The sequence below is a fragment of the Lissotriton helveticus genome, chromosome 11, assembly GCF_964261635.1.
Source record: "Lissotriton helveticus chromosome 11, aLisHel1.1, whole genome shotgun sequence".
In the NCBI taxonomy this organism is placed as follows: domain Eukaryota; kingdom Metazoa; phylum Chordata; class Amphibia; order Caudata; family Salamandridae; genus Lissotriton; species Lissotriton helveticus.
The window spans coordinates 1,060,797,636-1,060,817,259 of NC_136072.1; the positions used below are offsets into that span (position 1 = coordinate 1,060,797,636).

The 19,624-nt window shown below is 43.8% G+C and overlaps 1 protein-coding gene across 1 annotated transcript in view; it reads left to right on the top strand.

Moving 5' to 3' along the window:
- The window catches only part of OGFOD2 (2-oxoglutarate and iron dependent oxygenase domain containing 2), a 170,120-nt gene that overhangs the window by 84,667 nt on the left and 65,829 nt on the right, over window positions 1–19,624 (top strand). Inside the window, exons 2-3 of the mRNA XM_078667581.1 lie at window positions 13,035–13,091; window positions 17,978–18,088. Of these exons, the coding sequence (XP_078523707.1) occupies window positions 13,035–13,091; window positions 17,978–18,088 (168 nt within the window). The remainder of the gene's footprint in view (window positions 1–13,034; window positions 13,092–17,977; window positions 18,089–19,624) is intronic.

The window sequence follows — 19,624 nt, forward strand, 5'->3', positions numbered from 1 at the left end:
GAGAATACTCCCGGGCTGTTCTTGTACCCCTGGGCTAACCGACAGAATTGTTTTTGAGTGCCATTTATTGAGAACGCAGACAAATATCTGCTCTCTGGTGCTATGTTTTGACAAAAGAATCCATTAGAGATGTCTAATGTTGTTTTGTATTTTTTGCGCACTATGTTATTCATTAGTGCAGCACTATGCGAATTTTACACTGCAAAAGTTTTGCAACATGAGTTAAGGTGTCGGTAATCCAAAACTAGACGATATGAATTGTCTGGTTTGGAGACCGGAAACAAAGGGTTGTTCATTTGTGAGGTGCAAGTTTCAATCACCCCCTGGTATTCTAGCTGATCTAGGATTTCTTTTACCTGTTTTTTAGCTTCTTGCTTAATTGGGTACTGTCTCTGTGCAGTAGGTTGTGATTTTAACTGGATTTTGTGAGGAGGAGAGTCCTCATCCCATCCTACGTGATTTTTATATAAAGCAGGAGCTAGAGCTACTGCCCACTTTCTGGCAAGTGTGTATTTTTTATGAATTGGGATGTGATTTGAGAAGGCAGGCATAATTATTTCTTCGCCATGAGGGCACTCCCTGACAAACTCTGGTGGCCAGTCTTTTTCAGCTAGAAGGATGTCATAGCCCTTGGAGAGATTATCCCAAAATAGTCCCCTTATTTTTCTAGTCTTATCCCCCTCTATACGTAATGTTATTTCATATATTTTGTGGGGTTTGCTAACTCTGGTGTCTGCAGTTTCCACTTGAAGATATTCATTCGTGTCCACTGTCTCCAGATGATTCATAAGGACTTTGCGAGCTATGCTCACTTCTGCTGCGCTGTCTAGCATTGTCTGAGCCCATTCTCCGTTTTTCAGTTGTGTCCTCAGTATTCTCGGCATTGTTAACTACCTTGATACTGGCTACCTTCTTTTTTGGAAATTGTAATTTCTTTTTTAGCTGAGCAGGTTCCTTGTCTTTGGACTTGGCGTGCTCTTCTCTTTGTTCTGATCGTCCTCTTCTTTCCGATTTCTGCGAGGAAGTCTGAAAAGAATGAGAGGGACGTGTATCAATGTCTTGATATCTATCAGGCTTCTTTATATTATCCCTATTTCTAAGGTTATATCTTTTCCCAGAGGGGTCACTCTGGGGTGACCTGTGTCTTTGGTTCGGAGATTTTTCTCTTCGCCTAGGAGACCTTCCTCTGGACTGGAATTTCTTTTCTTTAGGATTGGATTGTTTGTTTCCATCCCAGCTCTTTTTCTGTGATGTTGAATTATTATTAAAAAATATATTTTCTGGACTTTCAATCAGTTGTGGTTTTACTGGTATTCCACCTAAACTATCTCTACCTAGTTCCTCATAGGATTTTTCTATGATTCTGGCAATTTCAGCTGGTTGGTCTGCTATATCTGTCTCTTTTAACCTCTGGCGGATCGCCACGTTTGCTGCTTCTCCCTTTATGTTGGCTAGTAATATAGCCGAGACCTGCTTGAAGTCTTTTGGTAATTTCATACCAAGAGTTAAAGCGGGTTCTGGACCGTATTCGTCTTGAATTTGTTTTAGCACATCTGGTATTACCGAAATGGATGGAACACCGTGCGTTTTTGTGTAGATGGAAGCAAAGACTGTACCCCAAGTGTCACAGTCCTCAATGTGTGGTGCGATTCCCATTGGAAGACAGATAGTCAGAATCCTGTGTTTTTCTAACGGGGTGGTGTCTGGAAACACCGCCTCTATTTGGGTGATTTTCTGTGCCAACCAGAATGGTATTTGTTCCCGTTTAGCCGGTACTTTACCTAGGCAGGATTGTATGTTCTGTGGTGTAATTTTATTTGTGTTCCCCTGGTGAGGGGTCAGCTGTGGAATTTTAATCGCTGGCTGAATTGTTGAAGTCCGCATCACATATTGGACTAATTGTCTATGTATTTTTATTAATTGTTTTAGCTGTGTTAACAGCTCTGCTACAGACATCCCATTGATGTCTGGATGTGGTGTGTATCCGGCTAGGACCGGCCACGTTGCTCCTGGTCTACCTAAAGGACCGAGCCTGGTGATGTGATTATTGTGTTTTAGGGCGCCATTAAATAAGAGCAAATGCTCTGGAAATTTAAGTGGTACTTCCACCTCCTCGAAAGGAGTGTACTCTCCAGGAGGTTCCTCTATTTTGTAATAGTGGAAGTACTTTGTTACAGCATTTGCTGCTGGAAAATGTATCCATGAATAGTATACCTTTGTCTGCCGATATTCGTGTGCCTCAATTACGAATATGACTGTGCCACCTCTAGGTGTCAGTCCGTTTTCTATAAGTTTTAAGGTTATAGATTTCCTTTTGATGACCTGGATGAGTATTATATCTGGGTCAGCATCTTGTAGTGCAGTATCAGCTGCTGCTATTTCAGCTGCTAACCTAACTGCCTCTCTTTCTCCTTCACTGTCTGACATTGTACTGTCAGGAAGCTTATTTCTTTTGTTTGCAGATCAGGTTTCTTATGGAAACAAAGATTAGATGCGCAATATTTTGGAACAGTGTATCCTTCAACGTTGACTAAACCAAGAACCATACATAGGAGTTTCCTCCTGCGAGGTTTTGGAGGATATTACCTTTCACCCACTCCAGACGTCTTTGGGGTATTATGGGAAAAAGGGGTCTGAGTGAGAAAGCACGACTGAGTTACTCTAAATGTCTTACGTTAGTTTTATCGCCCTTCCAAACGCGTTGGGCGCCATGTAGTGTAGTTCCTATTATCCCAATAGGCTCTGCGCATTGGAATAATACCTTCAATAGTATAGGCCTAGACCAGACGTTAACTAGGTCTACTACTGTCGATATTAGACTTAAAGTTTTGGGTTTGCCAGCTAGCTCAGAGTTCACTAGAAACTTTCTCGAATAGGCAAGGAGGAGTTGAACCTCCCTGGATAGACAAGAAGGGATTTAGTTTCTGACAACCATAGAACATGACAACTTTGCTCTCCCCTAATCAAGAGTGTATCTCGAGAGTCGTGTGAACAAAAGGCAATTTATTTTACTCCGTCAGTACGTGCATTCTTAGTCTCATCAGATTGTAGAGAAAAGGAAGAGACGGGCGTGTTCAATAAAAGATGTTATTTATTGATCAGTCTCTTTTCTCGTACAAGAGAAATGGATCGATATTATTACAATACTTATAGTTAAGTAAAGTGCATACATTAGAAGCAAAAGTATAAAATAATACTGTAAAAACATTGATATGGTTTCTAAGCCATATGAAGGTTTAAAATGAATAAAATATATTACATACACATATACATTTGACTAATCGTACTCAACTGGTGTTTCTAACTACGCCTACCCCGTGTACCTGACCTAAGCCTAATACGTGGGCGGGAATAGAAAGTTACAGTTTAAGTTAAGTTTGTTTTTGCCAAGTGACTGACTATAGAATTCTCTGCAACGGGTCATTCAGTTCTGTACCTGGAATCTAGGATGGATGAGTGATGGTATCGCTCGTCTCTGGTCTCGATATTCCAGGCTGCCTGCGAGGGCTACCCGGAAACGCCGGAGCTGGATTTCTCGGCAGGAGAAATGGGCAGCTGCTCGATCTCAGCGCGTCAAGAAGGCGGGGCTGCGCCAGCGGGGTCTGCTCTGCTCTGGGCTTCGGCAAGTCTGGCTGCTCCGTCCTCGTCACCACCGCGTGTCTTTGCATAGGGCAATATCGGTAATATTTATACCTTTAAGGTGCCGAGATTGACGTAAGGATGGACATAGATACGTCAATAAAGATGTCATACGACCAGGTCGTTAGCACATTCTTTTGCTGAAGTTCTCGGTGAAATCAAAACAATGGCCGCAGGGTTTTTCCCAGGTTGTCATAGGTTTGATTTGTTTTGAGAACTCCGTATGCCTTATCAGGGGCTGGAGGAATATCGCTTGTCTAATTAGATGGCAAGCGTTATGACCTAATCAGATAACACGTTCCTGTGCCGTAGTGTGGCTTTATCAGATAACGGTTCCTGCATCATGGGGGTTTTCTGCCTCATGGGATGACTGCTAGTTAACTTGTTAGTTTGTTAACCAGAATAGGGTCAGGAATAGGGGGATCGATACAGAACCTATAGGAATACATCACAGCTTAATGCTTCTCGTTCTTTTTCTTCCAACAACCTGTCCAGTGTATTTCCATGTAACACCTGCGGGGTCAGAATGGGAGCATAACTCGGGGCAGTGGGATGAGTCTCACTCGGCCCTCCACCATAATTAGGTTTCTGAAACAAACTTCCTGTGCCTAGAATTCTCGGATCTTCCTCATCCCGGGGCTGTAATCGTGGCATTCCTGAACCCAAGGACCTCTCCTCTCCTCCATAAGGGGGACGAGGGAAAAAATCTCCTTCACGTGAATAACCCGTTTCCCCACCCACGGGTCTCCTGGGGTAAATACTTCGGGTTTCTATGGGTCCCAGATTCTCGGTATAAGGAGGAATTAGAAAATCCCCTCCCACACTTACGGACCTGACCTCCTCCCTCTGTAGGGGTCTCCGGGGAATATCTCCTGCACTCGAAGGTCGGTGTCCCTCATTATAAGGAGGCGGACTTCTTATGCACATGTCATCTAACAATTCGTCATCTGATTCTCCCAGGGATCCCCAATGTTTAGTCTTTTCTGTTCTTTTCCACCCCCCGGGAGGATCTTCGGCTGGCATCATGGGGAACAGTCCCTCAACAATCATGCTCTGTCTCCATTGTTTCATTTTTTTATCTCGGGATTCTTGTCTTAGTTTTGGGTAATACTTTGTCAGCCCTTTATCCATTCGCGGCTTTTCTCGTTGGAAAGCCTCGATCTCCCATTCCTCTAATGCCTCATACTGCGTTAGTCTCGGTCTGGGATGTAATTCATTCATTCGGGTTCTTAAGTTAAATAAGATCCTGCCATTAAAGGTACCCTCTAACGGAAAGGCCATTATTCCGTCGTCTTTTGTGTATTTCACCCAATTTTCTAACCACGCACAGGTATTGTACCCTCTGTCAAACATCATGAAAGAGGCGGGAGTATTAGGTGCTGGAATAACAATGCCCTCTCTAGTTTTAATCGGCTTGTCCTTTTTGAAGTAATTCTTCATCTTATTTACAAGGGACATTTTTCTCTTAGTTCCGTACATAATATCGTATCTATTGGCTTTCCACTGATCCCTTTCAAACCCTTGGTTTCTTGGATCGGGTCTAGTCTCTGGACAATACGAGTGCCACATACGATTTCTACGCTTAACTTTGTTTACAAAGTTACCTCCAATTAGAATGCGTCTTGTAATTCTGTGCGACCAATGGGGTGCACGCGTTCAAATATTTTCGTCCAATGGGTGCGCGGCCTTTTCGCGAGACAGTTCTCACGCTTCGGCCCTCACCCCTCCTTCACAATTCCAGCTCCGCTACCCGCCCGCTGTTTCTACCAACGCCAGCGCGGCACAGAGTGACGTCAGAGACGCTTCGCGACTGACTCCCTCCCCTCACAAGGTAACGGAAACTTTCTTTCTTTCTAAAGTGCTAGTGCTTGGTTATTTTACAACGAATACACATTCGCCACAGTGCTCAAGTGTCTAGACAGAGAAAGAGTTTGTCTTACTGCAAGTAAACTACTTCCATTTACTTTTCACGCGCTGCGGGTAGATCTCTTCCGCCTACCCTTCACTCTAGCATCAGTGAGCCTGTTACACCCCTAGACCCATCCACTTTTCCGGGATATATCCGAATCTAAGGTTTCCCAGCGGACCCCTCTGCTTTCACCCAAGCTCCGATGAACCTGCTACTCTTCCGATGTGACCCTTACTAGGTTACGCCACTATTGGAATTTTGCCAATGAACCTCGTTACTAACATTTATTCACACACGTATTCAGAAAAAAAAACCCTAGTTAGTGCTTCCTGGTTGTACCTAACCTGCACCTAACTTTCCTTGAGCCTGCGACCTCAAGGCAATGGATTCTATTCACCACTTGCCTATTCAATTCCCCGGGGAGTTCTGACAACACTGAACAGTACGTTTTATATATGCTTGGATTAATACATATAACAATATAAGCACAAGAATAACAATGGTAAAACAATTCATAAATTTCAAAAGCAACACCTTTCAAGAGAGTGATCAGGTCCCTCGGAATGGCCGCTCTTGTAGCAGCATTAATATACTAGCAGCTACCGACTTGACTAGTCTAACTAATCCTGCCTAACCTTTAACTAGTCCCTAACCATCGCTCTGCTACCAGAAATACTGATAGAGCGCGCGGGGTCACCCGACCAATAATTTCGCCACTTCTGGCTTCGGGCCCATATATTTCAAATCACCATATACATTGATCAGATGACCTCACGCTCTGCTATCAGATATGTGTGAGTTCCTTTCGTTATTCCTCAGAGTACCCGACTTACCATCCACCGACACGGGTACCTATGACCACAATGGATCAGAGAGCTAGCTGTAAAAGGAAAGGCAGCAAAATACAAACCCAAAATGACATTCAATACTTTTGTAAAATGACCACGGACAACTGGAAGTTTTAAAGTCTTTATCTAATTCAGTAAAATTCAGAAAACATCAAATTCACAGTAAGTAAGCAATCGATAATCAGAATAACATAAAGAACGTAGCTAAATAGCAAATAAGTCAGAGCAACCATTTATAATCTAAGGGAATCAGGACACAGTTCAAATGAAGGATCAGGAATTTAGAACGTTTAAGATGAATCACTAGAGATAGGACAGGCTTCGATTAGGACTGGTATTCTAGAATTATCTCAGAACAATGAGACAGGAGTTCGGGACATTTATACAACTAGGAGAGTCTATGGAGAGAGACACGCTATGATTTAAGGCAAAAGTTCTTTAGACAATTTAAGTAAGGAAGTCCTAGACCATATCAGGAAATGACAAACTGCAATGCAAAATATGATTTCTAACAGGTAGGGTAACATAGGAACACGTTATGAAAATATGCAATGACTTTACGTTTCAATGGTTGCGGCAAAAGCATGGAAAATTAACATGTGCAAAGGTATGTCTTTATTAAAGCAAAAGACAGAAAATAGGAAGGTGCAAGATTTCAAGAGATTCGGAGTGATATTTACCTAGACCGGTGTGGAAACCAAACCCTGGCCACGGGTCAGTTAAGAACAGGAAACCCTCAAGGAAGGATACCCCTCAATGGACAGCAGGTGCAGAATGGACACCCAGGACAGGAAGACCAGATTAGGATCAGGACAGGACCCTCAGGACAGGAAACCCTCAGGACCGCTCAGGACAGGACCGCACCCGCAGTTTGGAAGCAACGCCTGCGCTCCACCCTCTCTGCAGCTATCGATCACGACCCCGATTGGATCAGCGAACTCCCAGCAAAGTGCTCCGCCAGCACTTTAAGGTTTAGTAAAACCTTAGTCTATGGTCAATTTCGGACAGAGTACTCCGCAGTGCTCTGTATCTTCAGTCACCTATTGAGTGCGTGGGGTCAGTGACAGGTCAGCTAAACCAGACAAGTCGGACAAATTCCCTAGGTGTACCCAGGGTAGTTATACTGTTTTGGGACGGTGTACCACCCCCCAATGTTGCAAAGTGTCAGAATCCCTCAATTTGGATTGGTCCTAAGGTAGGCTTTGGGTAACACACCAATCAGAATAGACTATTTAGAGGCCTAATTTACATCTCTGGGTACCGCCTAGCGAGATTGGGGTTCCCATGAGAAACTGCATGGCAAACAGAAGCGCAATATACTTTGTATCATATAAGGAGCAACTTTCTCCGTTCTCGTAGAGCAGAGGTGGCTTTCCCATGGGCATCTTGACGGTGGCTGCCAGCTGGCTGAGTTCCACTGTCCGATGTTGCCACCTTTCAGGACACCACGAGTCTGCGCAGAAGGGACCTTCAATATGGCTCCCAACCGGTTCGGACCCCCATTCCCCGCAGTACATGAAAAGTAAGCGAGAACAAATTAGAACGTAGAAATAAACGTATGTAAACAACATCATTCGTTTTGTACTTTGAACTTATCATTATGAAAATATACTATGCAGTTTAAATGTTAGCAACACATACACTCTCACAAGAGCATCACCACGTTATTCACGAAAGCTGTGTATTACGCATGCGCACCCTTTCCCTCCAAACTTATAACTACGTCAGGACACGTGAGTGTGACTGACGCATGCGCAGAAGCCATTTACTAAGCGGCGGCCATTTTAAAGACATTGATTAATCGTATTAGAAAACACATAGACAAGCTTCATCTACCTCGTTCAAATATAAAATAAAGATTAGTACGACGTACAAATTATTAATTGATTACACATGGGCGAGGTTCATGACTCGAGCAAGTCGCGATGCGATGCTTGCTCTATCAGTTACAATAACTGGATTGAGAAGGATCGAGATCAAATCTCCACTTCCTTTTTAACTTCCCTTCTCCGTCACAGCATCACTCCGACAAAAATGCACAACTCTAACCCCTCTATGCAGAGGGGGCTGTTACACACTTTTATCCCACCACTGCTATTGCTGATGGTTACAACAATGGATGGGCTGGGGGATGCTGCTTGTCACTCACCACCAAATTCTTCATGAGAGCTCTGACAAAGAAGGCCTGGGAGTGCTTGGAACTGCTGCCCGCAGCCTCCCCCCTGCAGACGGCCTTCTCGGGGGCTTCTGCTGTTGTTGCTCTACATTCATCTCTGTCTGACCACTGGCCTCGATCCCTAAGGGCTGGCAGAGTGCTGGGTTTCGGGCTCCCGGGCGGGTGGCGGGTGGCACGGTCGGATGAACACGGGAACCGGGGCTCGGTGCGAGGCTCCCGGCGTAGATCGCTCTGCCTTGGGCAGCGGTAACCGTCTGCTGCTCTTACCTGCAATAGCAACGCACACTGAGCACTGACCGTTGCTAGGCGAACAGTCAACATTCTTTTGGAGCCTCCCAGTTTCCGCATTACCCCACGGACTTTGCTTCCCATCAGACGCTGAGCCTTCACGCGTGCCTACGCGCTCTTCTGGCCTCTTGCACTCCCAATGTACTTCTGTGTTTTGGTTGATCGTTTTGGGCCCCAAGTTATGCCGAGTCCCTTGTCCCTATTTCTCATCCTAGTGTCGCCCTGTCCTAATGCATACCACCGTAAGCACGGAGGAGCTACACTACAGTTTTCAAACATTCATTGCTACATCTTAATATTGAAATCACGAGAACATTAATAAACATTACCAGATATTTGCGTGGCTGCCAATTGTCAGCGATAAAATAAATAATACATTAATACTTTTGAGTTTTCCTCCTGATAACCAACATATGCCCTAAACATTTAGCAACAGCACAGGCAAATAGGGGTCTGGCATCCGATCTTAATGTACACAGAGCAGATTCGCAGTTGAGTGTTTCCAACTAACTGTAGATTGCTTTGATCCACTTAGCTCGTGGAAGCACATAGGCTGGACAAGCAACAAGCATTGGCATAGCCAATAGGTCTCACTTTTGGGACCTTATAAGTGTTGAGCCATGCAACAGTTGGTGTTGTTGCACTAAGGATATTGTGCTGCATACCTAAATAATTATAAGGTTCCAAAAGCGAGACCTATTGGCTATGCCAATGCGTGTTGTTTCTAATGTCCAAGATGCTTTCTTTTCTCGAATAATTCATCCAAGAACCATGGGTTGCCCCCTGTGATGTTGTTCCTCAGCAAAGCCATAAAAGTTTTTCCATTAAATACAATTAATGACAACAAGATTTTAAAATCCAAATCAGTGTTAATAAAAACATTTCACGTTACAAACTAAAATAACTTCACGCCTTAGATTTATACTAAGTATTATTACATGTATTAAAAGAAGTAGCTAAAGAAAGTAGCACAGATTATATAAATTGATAAAACCAGCACATTCTAATCACAGTTTCAGAACTAGTAAAGAAACATCATCATGTAATAACTGATCTTCTTTTTACCCACATCTGCCCCAGAAACTTTGCTGTTGCACTGGCATACAATGCAGAAGAGTCCGTTCTTAGTATCCTCAAAGCTGTTCAGTGACAAGAAGTCCCCATTAGACTGCACAAGTGTGCCAGCCAAGCTAAATCCTCTGAGCATAGGCCGGGCGTGCAAACAACACGTGTGGCACGGTCTCCTGATCAATCAATCAATCAATCAATCAATCAGAGCATTTATATAGCGCACTACTCACCCGGAGGGTCTCAAGGCGCTGGGGGGAGGGGGTCCGCTACTGCTCGAACAGCCAGGTCTTGAGCTGCTTCCTGAAGGCGAGGTGGTCCTGGGTCAGGCGGAGGTGGGTCGGAAGGGAGTTCCAAGTCTTGGCGGCCAGGTAGGAGAAGGACCTTCCTCCTGTGGTGGCTCTTCGGATGCGGGGGACGGCGGCGAGGGCGTGGCTGGTCGATCGAAGCTGGCGTTTGGGAGCGTAGAAGTTGAGGCGGCTGTTGAGGTATCCTGGTCCTTGGTTGTGTAGGGCTTTGTGTGCGTGGGTGAGGAGCCGGAAGGGGATTCTCTTGTTGACCGGGAGCCAGTGCAGGTCTCTCAGGTGTCTGGAAATGTGGCTGCGGCGGGGGATGTCCAGGATGAGTCGTGCTGAGGTGTTCTGGATCCGCTGGAGTCTCTTCTGGAGTTTGGCGGTGGTTCCGGCGTAGGGGGAGTTGCCGTAGTCCAGACGGCTGGTGACGAGGGCCTGGGTGACCGTCTTCCTGGTCTCGGTGGGGATCCATCGGAAGATCTTACGTAGCATGCGCAGGATGTTGAAGCACAACGAGGAGACGGCGTTGACTTGTCTGGTCATGGAGAGGGAGGAGTCCAGGATGAAGCCCAGGTTGCGTGCGTGGTCTGTTGGTTTGGGTGCGCTGCCCAGGGCGGGGGGCCACCAGGAGTCGTCCCAGGCGGAGGGTGAGGATCCCAGGATGAGGACTTCCGTCTTGTCCGAGTTCAGTTTCAGGCGGCTGTTCGACATCCATTTGGCTACGTCTGTCATCCCTTCGTGCAGGTTGGCTCTGGCGGTGGCGGGGTCGTTAGTGAGGGAGAGGATCAGCTGGGTGTCGTCGGCGTAGGAGATGATGTTCAGGTTGTGCTGGCGTGCGATGGCTGCGAGGGGGCTCATGTAGACGTTGAAGAGTGTTGGGCTGAGCGAGGAGCCTTGAGGAACGCCGCAGATGACTTCGGTGGCCTCTGATCTGAACGGGGAGAGGCGGACTCTCTGTGTCCTTCCGGCGAGGAAGGAGGTGATCCACTCCAGTGTCTTCTCCTGGATTCCGACGTTGCTGAGGCTCTGTACTAGGGTACGGTGGCAGACAGTGTCGAAGGCCGCGGAGAGGTCCAGGAGGATGAGGGCCGCTGTTTCTCCGTTGTCGAGCAGGGCTCGGATGTCATCGGTAGCTACGATCAGGGCGGTCTCGGTGCTGTGGTTGGCCCGGAAGCCAGACTGCGAGAGGTCGAGGGAACCGTTCGTCTCGAGGAAGGCGGCCAGTTGCTTGTTGACGGTCTTCTCGATGACTTTGGCCGGAAACGGGAGCAGCGAGATGGGGCGGTAGTTCTTGAGGTTGGTTGGGTCTGCTGATGGTTTCTTGAGTAGAGCGCTGAGTTCGGCGTGCTTCCAGCTCTCCGGGAAGGTGGCGATGTCGAAGGAGGTGTTGATGATGTCCCGCAGGTGGGGTGCGATGACAGCGTCGGCCTTGTTGAAGACGTGGTGAGGGCAGGGGTCTGTCGGAGATCCGGAGTGGATGGAGTTCATCGTGCGGATGGTGTCTTCGGTGCTGATCGGGGTCCAGGCGCGGAGGGTGGTGGTGGGGGGCGGTGGTTCGGTCGTGGCGTGCGTCGGTTGAGTGCTGAAGCTGTTGTGTATGTCCGCGATCTTGTTGTGGAAGTAGGAGGCGAGGGAGTTGCAGAGGTCTTGCGAAGGGGTGATGTCGTTGTTTCCGGCGTTGGGGTTGGAGAGCTCTTTCACGATGTTGAAGAGTTCCTTGCTGTTGTGTGCGTTGTTGTCCAGTCGTTCCTTGAATGCGGTTTTCTTGGTGGCGTGGATCAGCTGGTGGTGTTTTCGGGTGGCGAGCTTGAGGGCAGTCATGTTGTCCGGTGTTGGGTCTCTGCGCCAGGTTTTCTCGATCAGAACAATAAAGGAAGTTACCAGCATTAGGACCCTCCCAGTTTGCAGTAAATGGCTTTAAAGGGAGCGTCCCATCTCTAAATTGATGATCTAGCTTCCTGTCTAACAGGACCATAATTAGATCCCAATACTTTTTAAATCCATGCCCGCTTTAAAATTAAAAATATAAAATTTCAATAATGTACTGCATTTACCAGAATGCAATGGGGTTAACCATGGGATGAGAGGCAGTGTGCTCCCTCCTCCTATGTGTTTAAAAGACCCCCTTGAGCCAACGAGCTGACAAGCTCACCTCGGATGCTCCTGTGTGCCTGTGGAGTGGTACTGTGACTTGTGAAGACTTGGGCAGCATTAAACACATGTTTCTAATAGTTTTACTGTGAGACCTGATATTTGCCTAAACTCATGTGCTTCCATTGACTGGTTCAGTTCAGTGCTGCCACCTCTCAGGTACAACAGTAAATTGTCTGTTACAGCAAGATTATGTAAAATCTATATTAGTTTACAGTGAGATTCTGAGTGCAGGTCAGATAGTTTCTGCCATTTATGAAGCACGGCCGAAGTGGGCACTAAGGACTTACAGAACCAGTTAACTCCTCAAACATCGAGGAAGTACGATTTATGGTCTGAAAGGTGAACTGGCTTTTTGCCCCAAATATTTCCCATCCAACCTCCAAGTGTCCGGTGGAGGCCGAGAATGCCACTGGTCTCTAGCGCTTCCATGCTCAGTGTAACACTCATTCATTACCTGAATTCTGTCTAACTTCATTTTAAAGTTTGTACCATTGGTTATTAGTTGTTCTTCTGCTTCAAGAATGCTTCTACATACAGGTGTGGGCGTAAACTCTGTACAAAATAAAGATCGTAATGAAAATGAGTACATTTAGCTTTTAATGTTGATAAAAAGCCATATTTCTCTATTATTTTCTTCTATATTACTTTTGTCTTTACAGGTTTTAAAAAGTCATGGATGCAGAACGGAAGAGCACTTAAAAAGCGTACTTTTAAAGGTATGTCATCTTTATCATATTATTCAATAGAGCTAGACATCAAGATAAAGATTGTTGTGTTCCACCTCTTGCTGATGGCAAAAGCATAAAGCTTTTTATTCTGCATGAATTCACTAAAATAAGCTACATTGATGCAGAAAGGGATCATGACATAATGTTTTCTGTTGGTTGCATTAATACCTACTGTTAACTGAGATTGGATTACTAAAATGATATCCCTTTAGTTGCTCCAGCTGGACCAGATGCACGGTGAATGGAGAATTATGAGGGGTCAAAACTAATCATATGACCATTCAGGGAACTTTGTCTGCTGTAAGGCTTTCATAATTTCATTACTCTTGCTGGCTGTCCAGTACTCTGCCTGGTTTACTAAACAGCTGGACACACACATGTACAAAATATGTAGTGATTGTATTTAGGGTAATGTATAGGCCTGGGCGGTAAATTCCGTTCCGCTAGCGGAATTTGGGTATTTCGCGTTCTGCGGAGAACGAGGAATTGCCAAAAATCATGCGCTAGGCGGCTTTGCGGAATTTTTGCTTGTTCGTGTTTTCAAAATGCGTGTTTGCAAGATATTTCTCCCTGAGCATGCAAACAGTGTTCGCTAACAGGGAAAAAGCATCGCGAACATGCGGAACAAGCAATTCCGCGTGTTCGCTGAACTTTTGCTGGCTCGCAGAGATTTTTTTACCGTTTTGCAGAGCTTTGTGTAGCGCGGCTACGTAAATTCCGCCCACCCCTAGTAATGTACCTTCACGTGACATCTTGTGAGATGCTGCATTTAGAGAGGCCACTTTTTACTGAAATATTTCACACTCATACAATCATTTATCTTACAATGCACTCAAAGCGCTCTATCAATATTACACATTTTAAAAGTTTGTTTTCGGGATTGAGGTGTATTGCAAGAATTAAAGTAGGTACATCTAATATGTTTGTTTGCTCTATGTAAGTATACAAAATGTAGAAACAGACTGGCACCTTTAAAGAACGTAAGTAATAATAATACCAAGTTATACTGCACTACATACTGCATTTCTGAGTTGTGTACTCTTACCCATTTTAATGGAACTCCATTAATCACCCGCCTGAGGACGTAAGGCTGAGCCAGCCTCCTAGGGATCGGACCTCATGGCCTGCAGATCACACCAGATTTTGGCTGCACAACTTCAAATCATTAGGCCATCCTGCTTGCTTTATTATTTTAATCACTGTTTATTTCAAATGTTCCCAATAAAATGTAAATAGTTGGCACAATTAACACAAATAGTTAAAATGCTACTGCTCTGCTCATGTAATCATCAAGTATATTCAAGTTTATACACATATTTAAACTGCTACTACTCATTTAATTATGTAGTTACCCAAGACGGGAAAATGGAAAAATACTGTAAAAAAATATTGAAGAGGTGTATTTAGGCAGGCAGTAGCTTGGAGTGCACTTTAAGTTTGTGCTTAAAAATATGGGGCTGAGCTCTCACCCAAATACTTTTGGGCAGTTCATTCCATAATGTGGCCTCTGCTACCTTTAGCAGATTGGCTCCAACTTAACCCAGTGCGATCCTGGGCTTGTAGTCAGCAGTTGAGCGGAGAGATCTGACCTTTACAGACTTCATCAAATTTTACAATTAGGGTTGTACAAGTTGATGGAAAGTTGTCCGTATGAGACGCAAGAATCTTAATTCAATTTGGAAGTCTATGCTCAACCAGTCAAGTTTAGAACGACTCAAGCCTCTGTCAAATGATCACATTTCCTAAACCCATAAAAAAGTATATGGCACAATTTTGCACTATATGTAACTCTAGAAGTAATTATGTAGTTAGGTTTAGATGGATGACCATGCCGTTTTGCAGTATAATGCACAATTTACGATGTTCTAGTCCTAGACTAGGACTATATTTTTCACAACTCATATTTATGGTAGTGGGATTGTTAATAGCTGCATTACCATGTGTTTACCCTGTGTTTTAGATATTAAATAAAAGTAGCAGAACATATATGACTAGGTGACGAAAAGATCTCACATGGCAGTGGTAGAAGAATGGAAGTTGGTGCCAGAAAGCAAAATATCTGTCTCGTCTCCCTACCAGTTATTTTTCATGTATGCTTTTATTTAATTTAAAAAATCTGCCAGTCACGATCCAGCTGAGTTGCCAGGGCTGGTTTGTGTTCCCAGTCCGGCACTGCCTGTCACTGCTCGCTATCGCTACCACTGAGAGCCAAGTGCTGAAGGGTTTTACCTGGCCCAGTTTTGCAGAGCTACAGTAGGACTGACCCTGGTAGATCAGATGAAAGCACCCTTAGCCCCCTCTCCTTCACCGCTGCGGTCCTTTGACCCCCTGAATGGCGTTTGACATTAAATACTCAAGAAAGGTCTCTAGAAATTTAAACAACTCCTAGTGTGAGTTGCGAGTACATAAAATATTTCCAGAGTTGGCCTTCCTGACTGTTAAAATAGATTTCGTACAAGATCATTAGAGAAATCTGTATATGATCTTACCTTCCACCTGTCAGGTTTTCTTCCAAAGCTTTTCAAGTTGCTTTCCTTTCTGCAGAGAGCTGAGATTTGTTTTAAATTCAATTTTTACAGCATTTTTCTGAAATATTAGTAATATCTAGCACCTTAATGAGGTTAACGTATATGTATAGCAGAGCATCGGGCGATAGTTCTTTAAAAACATGTATCATAGTTATCTATACCTCTATATGTATTCACTTCTCAGGTGTGAAATACTCTCATACAAATAGAGGGGTCTTGTCTGACAAATCTTTGAAGCTTATTGATGGCTACTGTGTTCCTCTTGTACAATGTATTCCTTATGGTTTCTGTAAAAAATTCTTTCACACCCCGAGAGAATGAGAAAATTGTATTTGGCCATTGCACGTTCTCCCAATCACATTAACTTCACATCACAAAGAATGTGATGGTCCATCTATTAGTCAGTCCTCTCCATTCGGCCTAACAAGATGTCCTGCAGGAGTATGCTTCATTATAGGTGCCTCCTCTCAACCAGGTAAGTGAATACCTCCTGGATGGGCTCAACCAAATTGAAATTGGGAGCTTATTATAAGTAGTTCTTCTGGACTAGTGCAGATTTCCAGTTAAAAAGGACTATGGATAGACCCTAGATTTCTCTTTATTCAGCAGGTATCCATGTCATTGTTAAAAATCCAAATCTGGATGTATCCTGAAACTTAATGGTTTCTACATCCAAGAGTAATGTTGCCTACGTGTTCCAGTCAATGTTGCCCTATGTGGCACTCGGTTTTCGTAAGGGTTAGAAACTGCCTGCCTACTCCTCCTATATATTAAAGGAGTCTATTTAATAAGGAGGCATGAGACTCTCTGACCCGCCTCTGCATTTTATTTTTAGAACCTGTAAGAAAATAAAAGTAGAAATCGTAACTTGTTAAACCCTTGTTTTTCACAAAGGCAAATATTAACTATGAATCAGCCATCTCTGTTGTCACTGAAAAAAAACTCTAGTAATGTTGTAAAGCCGCATAGCCCCCTTGCCAGGTGTGTGTCAACATTCCTAATTTGATCCATTAAAGAAAATCTGCACATACATATAATCACCTGCTCTCTTATATGTATGGCAATAAAAGGGGGTAAAGTAATATTTTCACATCGTTACCTAATTTATCCTAATTGGTTCCCAGACCTACCTCACCCGCCTAGAGGGAGTGGGAATTTCCCTGTATTCACACTCTTCAGGCCCTAGGGGCTTCACAAACCATATACTAAAATAGTGGTATAAGAACCACGTGAGAATTAGAAAGCTGGCCAGGGGCCTGTGGAATCGCTGGGGCTACTCAGGACAACCAAAGGTTAGGATGTAGGAGGCCCACGGGAGACACGTGCAGTGTCTAAACACAGCCGCGGGTTACCATTGCCTTTCTATGGGAAACGAACAAGTTACAATTTAACAATTTAAGGACACTTCTAAATGAACTACCTAATATGTGTTGGTTTATGTACAATGTCTCCAGTCTCGACTAAGGGTTTCATATCCATGTTACTGGTCGCAGGATCTAAGGTATACGTTTCTCTGGATATACAAAGTATAAATACATATTTAAACACATAAATTCTTCTCTTTCCTGTGGTGCACATTTATTCCACCCACAGTATCATTACTGAGTATGATGTCCTTCAATAGGATCTATCACTGATAATAATCATGTGGCATATTTTATACCACATACATTCAGATCACCCATTTTTTTTCACCCGTTCTAGATGGAGGCTGATACACAAAATCCATGTGACCCATCGAGAATATGCTGCCCTCCTGATGCATTTCTTCCCAGCAATTAAAATGTCTACCTTTATCACCAGCAGTTTTTATCATTCGCACACATACATAGATGTTGTTTACCAAGTACAGCCCTGCTATACTGGAAATCGAATATCTTCCTCATGCTGGGATCCACCCAATATGTCTGCATTTCTGTATACAGAGGATAGTGCTGTAGTGCTCCTGACTCCCCTTTTCTGTGTTTAAATATAAAAAAAAAGTATCAAATACACCGTCTTTACAAAATTACCACAATTCAATCATCACAATGCATTTGTGTATGCATGTCTTTTATCGAAGTGTTGCCTGGGGTGGGGTGCGCCTAAAAGTAGACATTGATCTCATGATGCCTGGATCCTGAATTAGAAAACAAGGAAAATATTTTTTAATGGAAAATGTGCTGTAATTATATTTGAAACACTGAATTACCCTGGCAGTATCAAGAAAAATGTCCTTTGTCTGTTCATGTTAAGAAGTGAGGCTCGTTGTTGTATGAGATGCAGCATGCAAAAAGCCTAATTTCCTCTTATCACCACTGAATCCTGCTCTATTGTGCTAAAGAACAAATGCACTATATTTTATAGATCGAAAAGGAAGTCCAGCGAAGGAAGCGATTGGGCGAGCAATCTCTTGAAAGAAGGCTAGCCATTTCTCAGTCTTACAAACCGTTGCACCCGCAAGTATATGTTTTACAGGTAAAAAAGACAACATGCTCTTTGCTAAACTGTTTGATGTGGTACAAAGTCTAGTAGTATGTCTCGCAATCAAAGAACTGTTTGTTATCCATGGTGTACACACTACGAAATGTCATCTCTCCAAAGGAGAACAGGAAGCCTGCATTTCGGGGATGGAGTAAATAGGGGAAAGAGTGTTCAAAAGCTGCTTAAAGTGTAATTCATGCTGACATCCTTAGTTCATTTTATTTTAATTTCACTCATTTGTAAAGCATATGCCAGAAAACCAACTTCAAAACACCCATTTTTAACTCAAAAGTTAAAATGTTTACATCATGTTCATTCATTAAACTATATTCAAAGTACCTCACCAGTCAGTCTAAATGGGCACCATATTATAAGACATCAATTGAACAAAGTAAATTAGCCTTTATGATACTTTTGCTTTGGCATTTAAACTGAGTTAATACATTGTAGGCTAGGAGCCAAAATATTCCACAATCTTGCTCCAGCCACTGAGCATTATTCTGTATACCTGACCAACTTCCAACTGAGGACCTTCAGTTTAGGATGTGATGCGGAACAGAGTTTCCTAGGATGGTGTTTAATTTGAAAGTTGCTATTTATATATCCAAGGCATAGTCTATGCAAAGATTTCTAAATAAGAGTGAACACTCTGATATGAATTTGATCTTTGACCGGAAGGCAATCTGCTATACTGTGCTCTGTCAGATCATCAAATTTGGTTAATCGATGTACTTTTAAGATTGCCCTCTGTTGAACAGCTTGCAAGTTGCTGAAATTGAGTGGACTAATATTCAGATATACATTGAAACAGTACCAAAGTCTTGAAACAACTACTGCCTGTGAGAAGTTAGCCTGGCATATGATGTCCACTAGTTCTAGTGGGCACCTTGCACCAGTCTAATCGACCCATATTGATGGTGGTTGTAAAGTCAACCTTATAGAAAGCTATCCTAGGGGTTGCAATGGCGAACAGTCTTCAGGCTAAGGCTTCAGAGAGCGAATTAAGCTAGTTGTTTTACCAATTATAATCCCTTGAGTACCAAATGAAAGCACACCACACAAGGTATATATCAAATATATATGTATTTATTCTAAACACAACCCCTCTGCACTCTTTATGAGGTCAGAGGTAAAAGTACAATACAAGGAAATGAATTAGCATACGATAAGTTGCACAGTATACGTTTTGCCCTAGGGGCCTCACAAACCATATACTAAAATAGTGGTATAAGAACCAGGTGAGAATTAGAAAGCCGGCCTGGGGCCTGTGGAATCGCTGGGGCTACTCAAGACAACCAAAGGTTAGGATGTAGGAGGCCCACGGGAGACGCGTGCAGTGTCTAAACACAGCTGCGGGTTACCATTGACTTTCCATGGGAAAGGAACAAGTTACAATTTTACAATTTAAGGACACTTCTAAATGAACTACGATGGAACCCTTTTAGACTTAGACACTAGGAGGGCTAATACCATCGAGACTACCAGAGTACTCGTGTTACCTCACCCACGGAAGCCGGGTGCATAGGTCTC